The sequence below is a fragment of the Fusarium musae genome, chromosome 12 (assembly GCF_019915245.1).
Source record: "Fusarium musae strain F31 chromosome 12, whole genome shotgun sequence".
Classification (NCBI taxonomy): Eukaryota; Fungi; Ascomycota; class Sordariomycetes; order Hypocreales; family Nectriaceae; genus Fusarium; species Fusarium musae.
The window spans coordinates 373,152-390,461 of NC_058398.1; the positions used below are offsets into that span (position 1 = coordinate 373,152).

General features: G+C 27.9%; 3 protein-coding genes across 3 annotated transcripts; 2 read left to right on the forward strand and 1 right to left on the reverse strand.

The window, feature by feature from the left end:
• On the reverse strand, positions 1-1,658 carry J7337_013894 (uncharacterized protein; the record flags this gene model as incomplete). Its single annotated transcript, XM_044831369.1, has 3 exons — positions 1-110; positions 172-1,107; positions 1,166-1,658. 3 exons carry the CDS (start codon positions 1,656-1,658, stop codon positions 1-3), a joined length of 1,539 nt encoding a protein of 512 aa, XP_044673755.1.
• A 445-nt stretch (positions 1,659-2,103) lies between these two features.
• J7337_013895 (uncharacterized protein) lies at positions 2,104-3,276 on the forward strand (the record flags this gene model as incomplete). The annotated part of the gene is made up of 3 exons (XM_044831370.1): positions 2,104-2,436; positions 2,492-3,111; positions 3,162-3,276. The coding sequence occupies 3 exons, from the start codon at positions 2,104-2,106 to the stop codon at positions 3,274-3,276; spliced, it is 1,068 nt and encodes a 355-aa protein (XP_044673756.1).
• A 748-nt stretch (positions 3,277-4,024) lies between these two features.
• On the forward strand, positions 4,025-5,737 carry J7337_013896 (uncharacterized protein; the record flags this gene model as incomplete). Its single annotated transcript, XM_044831371.1, has 5 exons — positions 4,025-4,863; positions 4,925-5,098; positions 5,148-5,298; positions 5,352-5,450; positions 5,699-5,737. 5 exons carry the CDS (start codon positions 4,025-4,027, stop codon positions 5,735-5,737), a joined length of 1,302 nt encoding a protein of 433 aa, XP_044673757.1.
• Positions 5,738-17,310: the final 11,573 nt, after the last annotated feature.

The window sequence follows — 17,310 nt, forward strand, 5'->3', positions numbered from 1 at the left end:
CTACGCGCCCTCGAGATCATTTGGCAAAGCCCTGAGTTCGTCTCGGATCTCTTCGATGGTGTTCATCTGTTCCAGATTATCGAGAATAATCCGTGCATAAAGAAACATTCCTAATTGAGATAAAGATGTTATTATAAGATTCTCAATCCTACCAGACAAAGCAAAGCTTACCATTTGCCTTGGCCAATATAGGTGCAACTGATTGAAATAACTCCCTTCTGACTGCCGTGTCAAATCCCTGATTTGCCAACCATAGTTCCCATCTTTGGTCGATGTAGGTTTGAATACTCCCCGAGTTCCTGTGATCGACCCGAATCGCAGTGGCTTTATCCTTGAGGGCTGTGGCAATGTCATCTTCAGCTCGGCTTGAAATCATCAGTCGCAGATCACTGCAATCCTTGGACAACTCATCGAAACGCTTCAACAAAATCTGGCGTTCGTATTCGTTCATTTCATCAAGTCCGTCAATGATGATATGTGTGCGCCCGGCTGTAGTAAGAAACTTTTTGAGCAGTTCCAACACAAAACTTGTATTACCTTGAAGCTCTCGTTCCTTTGAGTCGAGTAAGTGAGCTTGAAAGCTTTGATCATCTTCAGCAGCCTGGAATACAAGGGAATGAAGAATTGATAAGGCAGATCGGCTGCTTTTCGTTCCGTGTGATATAAATGCGAAGAGTGTCTGGTGATGTTCCCTAGTATGGTCAATGGCTGCTGCCGACAAGTAGGTCTTCCCCGCGCCGGGGATTCCCTGGAGCCAAATATATGTCGTGTTGTTGCTGTTGGGGTCCATCCATTCCCCAAACTCTCCATCCTTCAACAACCATGTTTCGCAGCCAGAGACACATCTGTTGCGGAACCAATCTAGACGACTGTCATATAAGTCTGGCGATACTCGAGATCTAAGGGCACGAAATCTTTGAAGCTGCTGGGAAGCTTCGGCTCGGCTTAGCTGCTCGGACGTGTGAGCTCGAGCTTCCCTTGCTTCTTGTATGTCGATAAAGGTAACTTCGTTTTTCATCAGAAGTGAGTGTTTCTCGAGATTCTTGATGACAGGATCAATCTTCTTTAAGCAGTTGGGCCACAGGACTTCGAAAAACTGCTTCCATCCTGTATATGAGAGGTTATGTTTAGGACTTATCTTCTGCTCAGATTGAGAGAGACCTACTAGTTTTACGAAAGAAGTGAAAGAAAATAGCATAAAGGTCAAGTATGTCCTCAAAATAGAGAGTCAAGGCTGAGATGACCGCATCGCTGGTGTTGAATGTCTGTGCCATTCTGGCAAAGTGCGGAAGGGCGTAGCCGATAGTTTCTAAGATATCGGCAACCTGGTCTAGGACGGAGCTGATCTGGCTGGACCAGTGCAATATGATCTTGATAGGGCCCCATAACAAAGCCAAGATATCAGGTTTTGCTTGGATAAATACTTCAATCACGCTGGCGTACTCAGAAAGTCTGTCTAGGAAGGGCTTGATCTTCGCTAGGTGCCGGAGCTTGCCCTGCGGGGCTAGTTTGGATTGAATATCATTTGTAAGCTTGTAAACCTCTTCGATGGTTCCTGCACTCAGTATTTCATCGTAAATACTTGGGCTTTCGACTTTGCTTCGGAAAAGTTGCTGCGCTTGTTCTAGTGCTTGTTGTGCTGCAGTGCTTGTTGACATGGTGGGAATACTGAAACAGTTATGATGGAAGTGACGGAGAGGAAGAGAAATGCACATTCATAGTGCTTTTAGGTCGGAGAATGGCCGAATAAAAGCCTAAGTGTAAGCGCTGGTAGTACAGCCACGCAGTAATGGTGTGTGATTATGTCTCAGAGATAACCAACATGCATATAATAGCTCGAGGTGGACGAATTAGATCCCTGAATTCATGGCCTCGAAGCTGCGGCCACTCCATCCTCGCTTCACCTCCTTTGCCCCAATGCCAATTAATTAATAATTATACTTTGGTCATCGCAGCCATTTGTTGGCCAAAGATAGGCCGTTTCAGGCATCGATGAGATAACGCGTCGTGTTGTGCTAAGCCCTAACCTGGAATTGACTGTTCCATCATTCTTCTCATTTTTCATCAACTCTTCTTCTCACAGCCCAGAATCACGTTACAGTCATGCCTGTACCAATTTCCAAGAGGCCCAGTAGAATTCTGAATGATTCCAGACCGAAGAAAAGAGCAAAGCAATCCAATGACGATGAAGGCATTACAACACAGGAGGGCTCTACTGTGCGACCGCCTGAGCTGAGTCACGCCAAAGCCAACTCTCTGGTATTGGACGCATCATCTTCACCTTTACCAGAAATATTAGATGGCTATCGCCAGCTACCGAATTCGCGACATGCTGGCTCCAAGCACCAGTCTGAAACAGCTCAGCCTGACGTTACAGCCAATGGTGCAGCGAGAGCTTCGACTCCGCCAGAGGCGTACGATATATGCTTTGGCATGGTAATGCACGCCTGCCAGCTTTCCACCCAAGATCATGTTATCTGACTATTTCTAGTTGATGGTCAAGGCCACATGTACGCAAAGTAACCTTGCGACTCAGGAATGCACCCCCGTTACGCTCGACTTTGAGGGTAGATTGCTGAGGGTGCGAGAAGAAAGCTCGAACAGGCGAATCGCCGTGGTGGTGTCCAACGCTCTCTTTCGACTTGTCAATGAATTTGCTGTCACTCTGACAGCAAATATATGCGGGAAAAAGCCACCGATTGTCTATACATCCAAGAAAAAAGGACAAACCGTATCGGAAATAGATGGCATCAAGTTCTGTTCATTGCGGATTGTTGTCTATGGTTTCCTTCTGCAAAAGGACGAAATATCAGCTATCCTTGCGCAAGATGAATTGTTTCTTCAGCATCCAGGGAAAACTGAATTTGACAAGAAGGTCAAGTACTTTAATCCTCACTATCTTCTGCCACCAGGGCAAAATATGCCGGACGTAGAAAAGCTCACCACATACGCATGTTGTCCGAGATGGTCATCACATTTCCGAGAGCTGCAGACTTCAATGCCCGAGCATGAACAAAGCCAGATTCTACAGATATTCAACACGACGTATCAGCCTATCAGTGACTTGAAGACTATCGAGACAAGTCCTAGATTGGCGACGAGGCTAAAAAGGTAAGGCGGAATGGCTGGGGCACAGGATTCTACTAATGGTTTTTTCATAGGCACCAAGTCGAAGCTCTTGTCATGATGATAGAGAAAGAAGCAGGTGCCTATGAGAACGCACAGTTCCCGGCTATATGGGTGCCGCATACTTCTCCGAGGGGTGATATCAGGTAGGTCAAAGACTTCAACTTGCCGTTAGTTTCCTACATGATGTATAACCTATATAGATATCAAAACATTGTGACCGAGACTTTTAAGATGTCCCGGCCTCCACCCATTAGTGGCGGGATACTTGCAGATGTACTACAGAAGCTTCTATCTCACTTATAGACTTGGCCATACTGAAACCTCTGTAGGAAATGGGACTTGGAAAGACACTCTCAACGCTTTCCCTTATTTGCCACTTTCTTGACGTGAAAGAGAAACGTCCGGACAAAGTTCGCGACCAGCCTAGAGCCACTCTGATTGTGACTCCAAAGTCAAGTAAGTCTTAATGGACTATATAGCAAAAATGCAGTACTTACCTCACATAGCTATCTACTCTTGGGAGAAACAGATTAAAACGTGGGTTGGCTTTCCTAAGCTATTCTGGCACTGAAAAGTGTGAGATGTACTAACTTGGAGGTGATAAATAAAGTCATATCTACGCCGACAAAATCCGATGGCTTACGTATCACGGTGTAAAGCGACACGAAACCTGGAGTGAAATAAAAATTCAAGATATTGTGTTAACAACATATGAGACATTGCGGTCTGATAGAGCGAAGGAATCTCCGCTCTTTGAGCACGATTGGGCCAGGGTAGTGCTCGACGAAGGTAGTTATGTATTCCATCCGTTTGAGTCCAGAACCTCTGCTATCAGGGCTAATACTTGCTATCAGCACACAAGATCAGAAATAGCTCATCCCAGATATTTGCAGTCATGAGTAAACTGCAGACACAATCTCGCTGGTGCCTTACCGGAACGCCAATACAGAACTCCCTCGACGATTTTGGGGCATTGCTCGCATCTATCAAAGTTCCCCCGTTCGAAACCACGGCACACTTCGACCACTACGTCATAAATCCAATAAAGGAGAATCGCCGGAAAGGCTTCTCGATGCTGAGAAAGGTAGTAGCCGCGACCTGTCTGCGAAGAACCAAAGCGACCTACGGACAGATACTCAATCTACCACAAAAGACAGAACGTGTAGAGGTTATTGATATGAGCCGCGAAGATAGACGCCTTTATGAGTTCTTCAAGCGTTTCTCATACCTCACCGCGGGGCTCGACAAGATCTCCAAGAAAAAGCCAGCCACAAATATTCTTGTTCTCATCTCTATGCTACGACTCATATGTAACCACGGCGAAGCGCTCCTTCCTGAGGCTGCTCTAAAGGCCTGGAAAGAGAGGGACTCCAGTGTCTTGTCTTGGGAAGTGCTCGAAGCTAATATCAAGCGGTGCATCTCTTGTAAATTTGAGATTGAAGAATCAGACACAGCTATCTCGCTGACAGAAGACTTGCCCTGCGGCCATACTATGTGCAGCAGGTGTGCATCAAAATTACAGAGCCCTCCCGGTCTTGCTCCATGTCTTGAGTGTAGAGCGCCTGCGGAAAGCCAAGCAATACCTATGATTGGGGCAGGCCTGTCACCGTCTGAAGCTATGAACGGAAATGCTTCCAAGCCGAAACCCCCACCATCTGCCAAAGTTCAGGCACTTATCAGGAATATTTCCAGGGCAGAAAAGGGACCAGAGAGCAGAGTAGCTCGACCAAAGAGGTATGTGGTCCTGGGTTTGGGGCCCTATATCTTTCACTAAATCTGTCAGTGTGGTATTCAGTTACTGGACTAAAATGCTCGACCTCATTGGTTTTGCGCTCAACAGCCAAGGTTTCCAGTTCCAGAGGATTGATGGGCAGTCGTCAATGTCGCAACGTAAAGCAGCACTAGAGACATTTGGAGGTGACTCTGAGTGCAATGTTATGCTGGCAAGCATAGGAGCAGCTGGAGAAGGGTGCGATCTAGATTACTTTTCCGTGAAATCCTTGCTAATCGCTGTGTAGGATCGACCTCACCTCAGCCAGTATAGTCCACATCGTTGAGCCCCACTGGAATCCTATGGCCGAAGCGCAGGCTGTGGACCGCGTGCATCGGATTGGACAACAAAAGGATGTCTATGTCATTAGGTATATCGCCAATGACTCCATAGAACAGGTACTGGGTCTATGTTATAGCTACAGTGGGTAAGGGCTAACTCTATCGTGCAGTACGTGCAGTGGATGCAAAGGGACAAGCAACGATTAATTGCAGAATCACTCTCGATATCAGAGGATAAACCTCAAGATGTCGATGAAGCTCGATGGAAGGTATGTTATTTCTATTTCTCTATAATAAAGTATATTAATATAAGTTTTAGAAACTTATAGAGTTTTTAGAATAAGGATTTTAAAGCATTATTTAACAAGATTAGATAAATTCAACTTAGAATACTGTCTTACGTCCTAAAATCAGAGATTTAAAGGAAGTTACATCTACTAGTCGAAGTATATGATTGATATCAACAGTCATTCCTTAGTACTTGCAACTCCAGTTGATATCTGAGAATTTTCTATAGCGCGTCTTTTATCGTAACACAAGACAGTTCTTCCTTTAATAGAGTAGCATTTCTCATTTTCTAATCTTAGTCTTTATTTAAGAGACTTTGCTGCAACTTCAGTATGTAAAAGAGACACTGACACATTCCGGTTATAAAAGGTTTTCCCCCAACTCGCCTCTCAGCAGCTAATCAGCTTGTATATACACCAACATCTCCCACAGTCCCATGGCACCAATAACTCGTCAGGACACGGAATATCTACAAGCATTGGTAATCTGGCCTTCCTGATTTCTTGGGGTGTTGGCTTGTGTGGCAAATCTTTATCTAATATTAGGTCCCAGGGCTTGAGGTCTTTGAGTAGGTTGCGATAGACTCCTACACAGACTAATTCGACGAACGAGCGAGATAGTGGAGACGATCCTTGACCCTATAATATGCCTACTATCCCCTAGACCGTTTCCTCTTGGGCATTGTTATATGTGTCTACCATCTTCTTGTGAACATTGGCGGGGTGAAAGTCGCAGAATGTAGAGGGCGGGGACAGGATCAGACAGCGATACCATCTATATTAGTAAGGATGCCTCCCACAGCGGAGGCGAGGTCTGGGCACAACTTTTGAATACACTGGAAGCTGCGTGTAATTGATGCGTCTAGAGGTTCCAAAGCGAGCACGAGTCGGGCTTGGGCATACAACAATAAGCCAGGAATATCCAAGGGCACATTTGGGTCTCGCGTTGCTTCAAGCTGCCGATCATACCGATGGGTGAATGGTTGCGGGGAGGCGACAAAAATTCGCTTTAGTAAAACGATGTCCAAGGCCGGTGGTTCGTCGAGGAGCGTGACAGTGTATAATGGTGCGTGAGATGCAACTAGCAATTACTATTTTCCAAGAGCTATATGCCGTATGTCATACAACCCGAACAGGAATTAATTCGAATGCCTATCCTTCTATTCTTAATCGCCTTGTCCTCGTGATTGTCGTATCTTGTCCACCTCTTAAGTGCTTGTTCATCTCCGGTTTGTTCCCATTTCATCCATCTTGTAGTAGCTTATTTGTCTCGTTTCGATCAACTGTCTTCGCCCGCGTCACACACGCCGTGTGAACGCATACTTTATTTGACATACTCTACTCACACTATCTACAATCTTTAGCAGAGGTTTGCTTTATAGACAGGAATATTTTACATGCCAAAAGGTATATTATTTGCTAACATAAAGGGGTCCAAGTTAGTATAGGTTAGAGTATTATAATAGAATAAATGCTAGCAGCTTAAATTTATTTATAGGAAGTTCCTAGATCCTAAAGGTAGGCCTAGTAGGAATCCCGGACAGATAGAGATAATGTAGCTAGTTAAACTTAGCATACAGTGCTGTGATATTTGTACTTCTTAGCATTGGAAAGCCAGCGAGGCTGGGTGGGTTTTGCTTACAGCATCAGGTCTTAAAAAGATAGAACCCCCTATCAGATGTCTCAGCAGCGAGATAAGATATTATAAGTTCAACGAGGTGTACTCTATAGAAGTGTTATTTGCAGTTGAGACTTGTGGCTGAGAGCTTATTCCGGCAGAGAACCTAGAAATTTACTCTATAGGGTGGAATAAAGTATGTTATTTATTTATTTATCAATTAAATACTGCGTATCAAGTGGTGACTTATAGTCATTCTCGAATAACATTCAACTTGCTAACCTAGTACACATGTTGCACCCTAAACATTGGAGCAGAGATCGTGAGATCCGTGACAACTTTCTTGGAATCTAAATAACTTGTGATAAGGACTTTTCAATTAGGTTATCTGGTAAGTCAGCAAGATCATACGATTGAGTGCGAGCATGGCCGCTGCCACTTTCTCTTAACCATGTGCGAAAACTCAATTGCATGGCTATCCTGTTGGCGATGCTGCTAAGAAAATATAGCTGACTCTGATTTGAGCACAGGCCATAAACCCAGTTAACGCTTATTGTGGCCCGTACGGTATAGATGTAGGTAACCTAATATATGCCCTGGCACCTAAGCTAGTAGTACCCTTTAGGTACTAGGGTTAATCTAGCTAGAATATTCTTAAGCTAGTAAAAGCTTTTTAACTTTTAATTAGCTACTATTATAAAATATATCTTAAGTTAGCTCCTTTTAATTAAAGCCTTCTTTTCTTTTTTTATACTTTTTATAATAAAATATAATTAAGCTATATTAGTAATATATATTTAAGCTTTATTTATTTTTTAATTATAGTAAGTTAGTAAAAGTTCTAATATATTCCAGATCGGGTTAATTACCTTAATTAAAGACAGCTATTTTACTCTATAATTAAATAGGTAATATTTATTTAATTATAATAAATAATATATTAATTTATAAAGAATTAAAAAGAGATTCTAGCTATATAGCTTAATACTTAATATAATAACTATTTATATTTTAATATATATTTAATTAGTTAGGTATTGATTTTATTATATTTTTAATTACTTTATTTTTAATTTTAAGCTAAACCTTTTTTATAGCTAAAATAAGTTACTTTAAAGCCTTATTAGTTTTTAAATAAGCTGTAATTTTAGAATACTTTTTATATATCTTTTATTTAAGGATTTTCTAGATATTTTTAATAAAATTAAGGTTAAGACTATATAGAAGCTAGTTAGTAAGAAAAACCCTATTCTATCTTGCTTAAGGCTATAGCTAATCTTAAACTTTCTAGTAAGTAAAGGTATAAGTATTATTATATTAAAAAGTCTTTTTTTTCTTAATAAGTCTAGGAAGATAGAACTGTAAATAAAATAAGATATAGTAACTTATTATACCTCTTTTTATAGACTTAGGATTGCTAGGTAAAGGGATAATTCTAGATAGTCTATTATAGTTAATTTTACTAAAAAATATTTAAGAATATCTTATAGGCTATCTATAGGCTTAGACCTTGCTTTTATAAAGTCTTTTGCCTTATAGTATTATTAAAAAAAGCTTTTAAAATAAAAGTCTTTAGACTTATAGCTAAGTAAAATAACTACTTAATATAGTTACTATCTATTCTATTAACTATAACTTTATTAAAAAACTACTAATTATATTAAAATAACTTATTTTTATAATAATATTTATTATAAAAAGATTTCTTTAATTAAGTAGCTTTTTTATTAAGAAATAGGTAATAAAGTATAAGCTTATATTATATCCTTTTTTTAAGAAGCTAGTAATAAATTATTTTATATAATACTGCTAACTGTGCTTAATAATAAATATCTTAATATAAGATAAAAGTATTACTTTTAATAAATATTTTAATATAAATTTTATTTTAATTTAATAAAATTTATAGCTTACTAAAGTATAGTTTATTTTTATATAACTTTTAGGTTTAACTGTATTAAATAATTCTATAGATTATATAATAACTTAACTTTATACTATTTATAATATCTTTAACTTAAACTCTTAAATTATATATTATTATAAACCTTATTCTTTTATAAAGAGAATAATATATATTTTATTTATATTAGGGCATTTTAATTTATTTAAATAATATAATAAAGTTATAATATTAATATTAAAGTTTTATTAAAAGCAGGGTTAAATAGGAAATATATTAAAACTTTTACTAACTTACTATAATATATTACTTTTATATTATTAAAGTATAGTATAAAGCTATTTATATTATCTATTTTTTATTAAGTTATTATTTTACTTATAATAAGTAAAATAATAGCCTTAAGCTATATAAAGTTACTAGCTTACTTAAAGTATATTAGTAATTAAAATAAAAAGAAATTATATTAAAATAAACTTCTAGCTTTTAAAATTATATATTATAAATTAATTAAACTTTAATAATATTTTACTTATATATTATTAAGAAAATAATAAAAATATTTTAATTCCTTTTAATAAATGCTTTTATTATATATTAATTAATTTAAAAGACTTAAAAAAATAGCTTTACTTTAATATAAGTAAAGCTTTAATAATATCTTAAAGATATATTAATAAGATATAAAATATATTATAGTTATTTTATAATAACCTTAAAATATATATTAAAAGCTAATATTTTAATAGCTTTTATTACTAAGTAAGGTTTTATTTTAAAATTAAAAAAAAAATAATAATATATTAAATTAAGTCAAGTAAATAAAAATAATAAGTAAAGTATAAGTAATATATTTACTTTACCTAGCTAATACTTTAAAAAAGCTTATTATAATAAAGTTATCTTTTAATTAAAAGGTAAAGTAAGTAATAATATATTATTTTTTAAAATACTAGTAAAACTACTTATAGTAATTAAAATAATATATATATAATATATTATTAATACTTTACTAATATATAAAACTAGCTAAAATATAAATATAATAATATAAATAATAATTAAAATAATAGTAAATAATATAAAAAAAAGCCTAAAAAGAAAATTAAAATTAAAATTAAAGCTAAAGCTAAAAAGTAAAAAAGCTTTAAAAATAAAGTTAAAGCACTTAGTAATACTTTAAATAAAAAGGTAAAATATAGCTAAAATATTAATATTATATTACTAATACTTTATAATATATACCTATAAGTAGCTTAAGTCCTTAAAGTTTAATTATTAATAAAGCTAGTATATTTAATAAAATTAATAAAATTATAAATCTATTATTAAATTAAAGATTTACTATAAAATAAGAGATAAAAGTATATATAATATATAACTTATATTTAAGCTATATATTACTAATATATTATAAGCTAATATAAATAATAATATAAATAATATCCTTACTTTAGATATTTAAGTTAATATTAATTTTATAAAACCTTATTATAGTAGTATATAAAGTTAATTTTTAAGCTAGTTATAATATATAAGCCTAGCTTAAGTATATTATTAAAAGTACTTTATTAAATTTTTACTAATTATTTACTAATATTTTATTAAAAGCTTTATTTTAATAATAAAAGTATTTTTATTATTTATAATAATAAAGTAAGCTTATATAAAATACTTATATTACTTTTATAAATATTAAAGTTTTTTATTAAAGTAAGATTTACTAAAGTAAGATATAAGTAAGGTATATATAATAATTTACTTACTAATTAATTAAGTTATATTTAAAAATATTTATTTATTTAATAGGCTTTTACTTTTAGATTTTATAATATTATATTTATTTAAAAAGCTAGTAAAAAGACTCTATAGTTAAGGTATAGTATATATTACTTATATATTATAAGAGTTTTACTAATATATAGCTAGGAAAAGACTAAATAGCTAATAATATTAAAAGACTATTTAAGTTATATAAAGGCTAGTATACTTACTAAATATAAATATATTAATAAAAAGAAATGTAATAAAGTAAAATACTATTAATATCTAGCTAATATATTAATAATATATAATTAATATATAAATTAAGTAATTAAGCTATATATTATTAATAATATACTTTTAATTACTAAAAATACTAAAGTATAATATTTAAAATTCCTTAATAGTAATTTTAGTAAACTTTTTACTATTAATAATATACTTTTAATTACTAAAAATACTAAAATATAATATTTAAAATCCTTTAATAGTAATTTTAATAAACCTTTTATTAAGCTTATAAAGGATATAAGTTTTAATAAAGCCTAGGTAATATATTATAAAGATATAATTAATAAATTATTAAAAAGTAAAAATATCTTTATAGTAATATATAAGGTATAGCTAATAAGGTCTTATAATAAAAATAATATAATATAATACTTATTTTTTAATATATTATATATAAGGTATTATATATAATGCTAAAAAAATATAATAACTTTAAAAGTAAATTTTAAGGTTATATAATACTACTGCCTTTAACCTTATAATCTAATTAAATAAGTAGCCTTAATCTATAAGTATAAAAAGATATTTCCCCTAGCTTTAGTAAACTAAATACTTTCTTTATTATTACTTAATTAAAGTAATTAATATTAAGGCTCTAACCTTAAAGGCCTAATTTTAAATAAGCTAAAGATTATAAAAACTAATATAAAATATAATATTATATAATTAATATTAATAATAGCTATAACTATTTAATTAAAGCAGTTAATACTTATATATCTAGCTTTTTAATTAAAATCTATAGCTTTAAGCTTAATATTATATTAATTCTCTAATCTTTCTTAAGGTATTATAAAATTATAAAAAAATACTTACTATATATTAATAAACTATTAATAATATAATAAATTAATCTTATAATTTTTAGCTATTAAGTATAGCTATTTAGTATTAATAAAAATAAAGCTAAAAATAAAGCCTTTAGTAACTATATTATAGATTAAATATATATATTAAAGGATTTAATAAATTACTTAAAATAAGGTTAATACCTATTAAAGTAATAATAGGCTTTTATTAATAGTATTATATTAAGTAATAGTAATATTTAATATTAGCTATAGTTTATAGAGTTAAGATATATAGTTATAGTAATTAAATTATAAATATAAATATTATATTATAAGAATTAAAGGCTATTATAATATAAAAAAAGAGAAGTAAGAGAGGAAAAAGAAATAAAAAGGTAAATTAGGAAATAAAGGTTTTAGTATTAAAGGAAAAACTATAAATATTAGTAAGCTAAAGCTAGTTTAGTAAGTTAATAATAGATTAGATTAAGTTATAAAATACTATAAAGTAATATAAAAAATATAAATTAAAAGTAAATATAGCTAATAAATACTTAAGGTTAATAAATTATAAAAAATCTCTTTTAAGTATTAAAAGATAAAATATCTTTATAGTAATATATAAAGTATAGCTAATAAGGTCTTATAATAAGAATAATATAATATAATATTTATTTTTTAATATATTATATATAAGGTATTATATATAATACTAAAAAATATAATAACTTTAAAAGTAAGTCTTAAGGTTATATAATATTACTTTTAATTTTATAATTTAACTAAATAAGTAGCTTTAATTTATAAGTATAAAAAGATATTTTTTTTAGCTTTAGTAAGTTAAAGGCTTTTTTTATTATTACCTAGTTAAGGTAATTAATACTAAAGCTTTAACTTTAAAGGCTTAATTTTAAATAAGCTAAAAACTATAAAGATTATTTAAAGATATTATATTATATAATTAGTATTAATAGTTATAACTATTTTATTATAGTAATTAATACTTATATAAATAGTAATTTAATTAATATTAATAATCTTAATATTAATAATATTTTTAATTTATATACCTTTTTTTAATATTTAAATATTATAAATAAAAACTTACTATATATTAATAAATTAATATTAATATAATAAGTTAATTTTATAATCTTTAATTATATTATAAGGCTTTTAAATATATAAAATATATTTATTATATTAACTATTATAAGTAAATTAAAGACTTTAAAAGACTTAGCTAATTACTTAAAATAAGATTAAGATTTATTAATAAAGTAATAGGCTTTTATTATAATTATTAAATTAAATAATAATAATAGCTAATATTAGGTATAGTTTATAAAGTTAAAATATATAGTTAAAGTAGTTAAATTAATAATATAAATATTATATTATAAGAATTAAGAGCTATTATAAGGTAAAGGAAAGGAAATAAAAAGGAAAAGAGAAATAAAAAGGTAAATTATAAAATAAAGGTTTTAGTATTAAAGGAAAAACTATAAATATTAATAAGCTAAAGCTAGCTTAATAAGTTAATAATAGATTAAATTAAGTTATAAAATAATATAAAGTAATATAAGAAATATAAATTAAAGATAAATATAGCTAATTAATACTTAAGCTCTTTTAAATATTAAATAAATAGCTATTAAAAGTATTAAAGTATAATATTTTAAACTTACTTTTTATAATTTTAATAAAGCTTTTATTAAGTATTTTAAGTAAAATATAAGCTTTTATTAAGTATTTTAAGTAAAATATAAGCCTTAATAAAGTATATATAATATACTATAAAAGTATAGTTAATATATAATATAAGTACTTATTATTACTAGCTTTAATATATCTCTTTTATTTAATATAAATACTAGATTAATTAATAAAAAATAAAAGTAACTAGCTAATTAAATTAATTTATATAAGCTAAATATAAATTTAAAGCTTATATACTAGAAAGTCACTAACTTATTAATAAGGCCTTTAAGCTTAAGGTTAATTAAGACTTTAATAAATCTAATAATATTAAAAATAATATTATTTTTATTAATAATAAGCTACTATTAAATCTACTTTTATTAAAAAAGGTAATAAAGATTAAAAATAAAGTATATATTACTTATATTTTACTTATATATTACTTATATTTTCTTTATATATTACTAATATCTTACTAAAAGACTATTAAGTTTTATAAAAAATTTAATTTTATAAAGTATTTTTAATATCTTTTAGATTTTAATTAATTAAAGATTTTTATTAATTAAATTACTTTTACTTACTAAAAGGATTATAATAAAAGTAAAAAAGGAAAGGTATATTTTAGTAAAATATAAATAAAATATAATTAATTATATTAAGTAAACTTTAATATAATATAAAAGAAATATAGCTTAAATAAATATAAGACTTATAAGTATTATTATAATAAAGGTAAGTTATATATTTATAAGACCTTACTAATATATTACTAATACTTTATTTATAAAATATCTTCTTTTATAGCTAACTTATTAATATATAATTTAAAAGTTTTATATTAAAGCTACTATTAAGTATAAGGATAATAGACTTAAAAAATATAGTATTTTAAACCTTTTAATAACTAAAGAAAATAAATAATCTAGACTTACTTTTTAAGTTAAAGAATAAGACTTTTATTATAGCTTTAATAAGGTTTTATAAGTATATTAAAAAGGTATTACTAGTACTTAATAAATATATTATAAGTATTAATATATTATATTTTAATATTATAAATATAAATAATAAGTAATTATAAAGGAATTATTAATAAGTTATAAAGGTTTAAGAATTATATTTTATTTTTTAATTAATTATAATAAATAAGCTTAATTAAAAAATATTAATTTATAATAAAGTTAAATTAATTTTCTAAAAATACTTTAATTAATATTAAAATAAGCTAGATTAAATAATTTAAATTTTATAATTTATTTATATATTTTCTAATTTAATAAAACTTATAAGGTATTTCCTAGGATTTTATTACTTATTTATTAATTATTTTTTATTTTTTTTATCTTTCCTTTTTATAATAAAGACTTTATAATATAAAGTAACTTTATATAAGCTAGCTTCTTATTATATTTTAAATATATTATAAATATATTTACTTTTTATTTTTCTTTTTAATTTAATTATAATATAATCCCTTTTTTTCTAAAGTCTTTTACTTACTTTAAATATATTAAAGATAAAAATAGTAAAAAAAAGTATTAGTTTTATTTTAAGGAATTTAATATTATATATATTATTAATATATTACTAAAATATTACTAATATATTATTTTTTATTATAGTAAGAGAAAGAAGTTTTAATTTCTTTTAGTAAGGTATTTTATTATATAATATATTTTTTTTTTTAATTACTATTAGCTTTATTTAAGGCTATTAAGCTTTTAACTTTTTATATAATAGCTTAAATAATAAGGCCCTTATAATAAGCTAGAATTATAGAACTTAAAATTAGTTAAGGTTTATTTACTTTAAGTAGTATAATTACTACCTTAACTAAGCAGTATAAGTACTGCTTACAGGTTTACCCCTTAATAGCTATACTAACCTTCTTTCTTTACCTTAATTAAAAGACTAAGATAATACTTTTTAATTAACCTTTATAATATACTAGGCTTAGTATACTTATTATAAAATACATTCCTTAACTTAACTTTCCTTCTATTAATTATAATTACTAATATTTATTATAGTTACTAATATAATACTTATATAAAATAGCCTATAGCTATATAATTAGGCCTATTATATAACCTGCTATAACTTTAATATAGCTATTAGGCTTATTATAGGGGTAGCTAATAAGAAAGAATATAAAAAGTTATATATAATAGCAGCTGCTATTAAAAAGAACTTCTTATTAAGGTATTAATTTAACCTTATTAAAATAGCTATCTTTAATTATAGCCTAATTAGGTTAATTTATTATATAGATCTTTATAACTTAATTAATATAACCTAGGTTAATAATAAGTTATTAGCTTTTAAAGACTTAAAAAGATACTTAAAAGAAAGTCTTCCTTTTTAGTTAGACTAGGTAGCCTTTTTTATTGCCTTTATAGGCTTATTAAATATATATAAAAAGTAGCTTCTTAATATAGCTAAAAGGGTTATTATAATAAAGGGAGAGCTGCTTTTAAATTAATAAAAATAAAAGCAGGGTAATAGTAAGGTTTAAAGGTTTAAAGAAATAAGGTTAACTTTTATATAAATTAGTTAGTAAAAGTTAAATTAACTTAAAGTTAATAATAACTTTATTAATTAAATATATATACCTAAATATATAATTAATTGCTTTTATATCTAAACTATAAATAAAGTAAAATTAATAATAAAATAGTAGTTAAACTAGGGATTATATAATATATAACTTAAAGTATTATTTTACTAAACTCTATAGTATAAGTATTTATACTTTTATAATATTACTTATAAATTAATAATATATAAAGTTAAGCTTATTTTCCTTATAATCTAGTTACTTATATTAAAATATATATATTTAAAAATAGTTTATATATTAAAACAAGTTAAAGTATTAGTAATGCCTATAAGGGCATATTAACTAAATATAAGTATAAGGCTTTAATAAATAAATTATAATAAATATATATAGTATATATAAGTAATATTAATATTTTATAAAAGACTATTATATTAAGCTTTTTACTTAAATTAAGCTTTTAGAAAATAATATATTACTTATACTTTAAGTACTTTATAATATAATAAAATATACTTTATTTAATACTTAATAAATATATTATTAATATATTATTAAAGTAAAAGATAAATTAATAAATAAAAAGTTTACTTTTATTATACTTATAAAATATAAAGCCTTAGCTATTAAGTTAGCTAAAAGTAATATAGCTATTATAATTAATATAATTATAGTTTTTATAAAATATATTTAAAGAATCTAAGATATAAAAGTTAGCTATATATATATAATACCTTATTAAGGTATTATTAATAAATTATAAATTAAAAAGAAATTTTATTAATTTAATATATATTATATTATCTTAATATATAATAAAAGTAATACTTTTAAAAGTAATAACTTTAAAACTATATAGCCTAAATACTATAAAGTTATTATAAAAAATAAGTTTAAAATTATATTTCTAGTTAAGCCTATTATTAATTTAGTAAGTAATTTTTATTATAATTATAATATATTACTAATATATTATAAATAAAAAAAGATAATAATAATCTTATATTACTTATAGCTTTAATTAATTAAAATAAAATATAAGTATATTATATTTAATATATTACTAAATTCTTATTAATATATTTATTATAGCTTAAGCTTATAATTACTAAGCCTATAAATCCTAAGCTTATAAATCTTAAACTTATAATTCTTAAAGCTATAATAATTAATCTTTAACTTAATTTATTAACTAATCCTAGTACTATAAG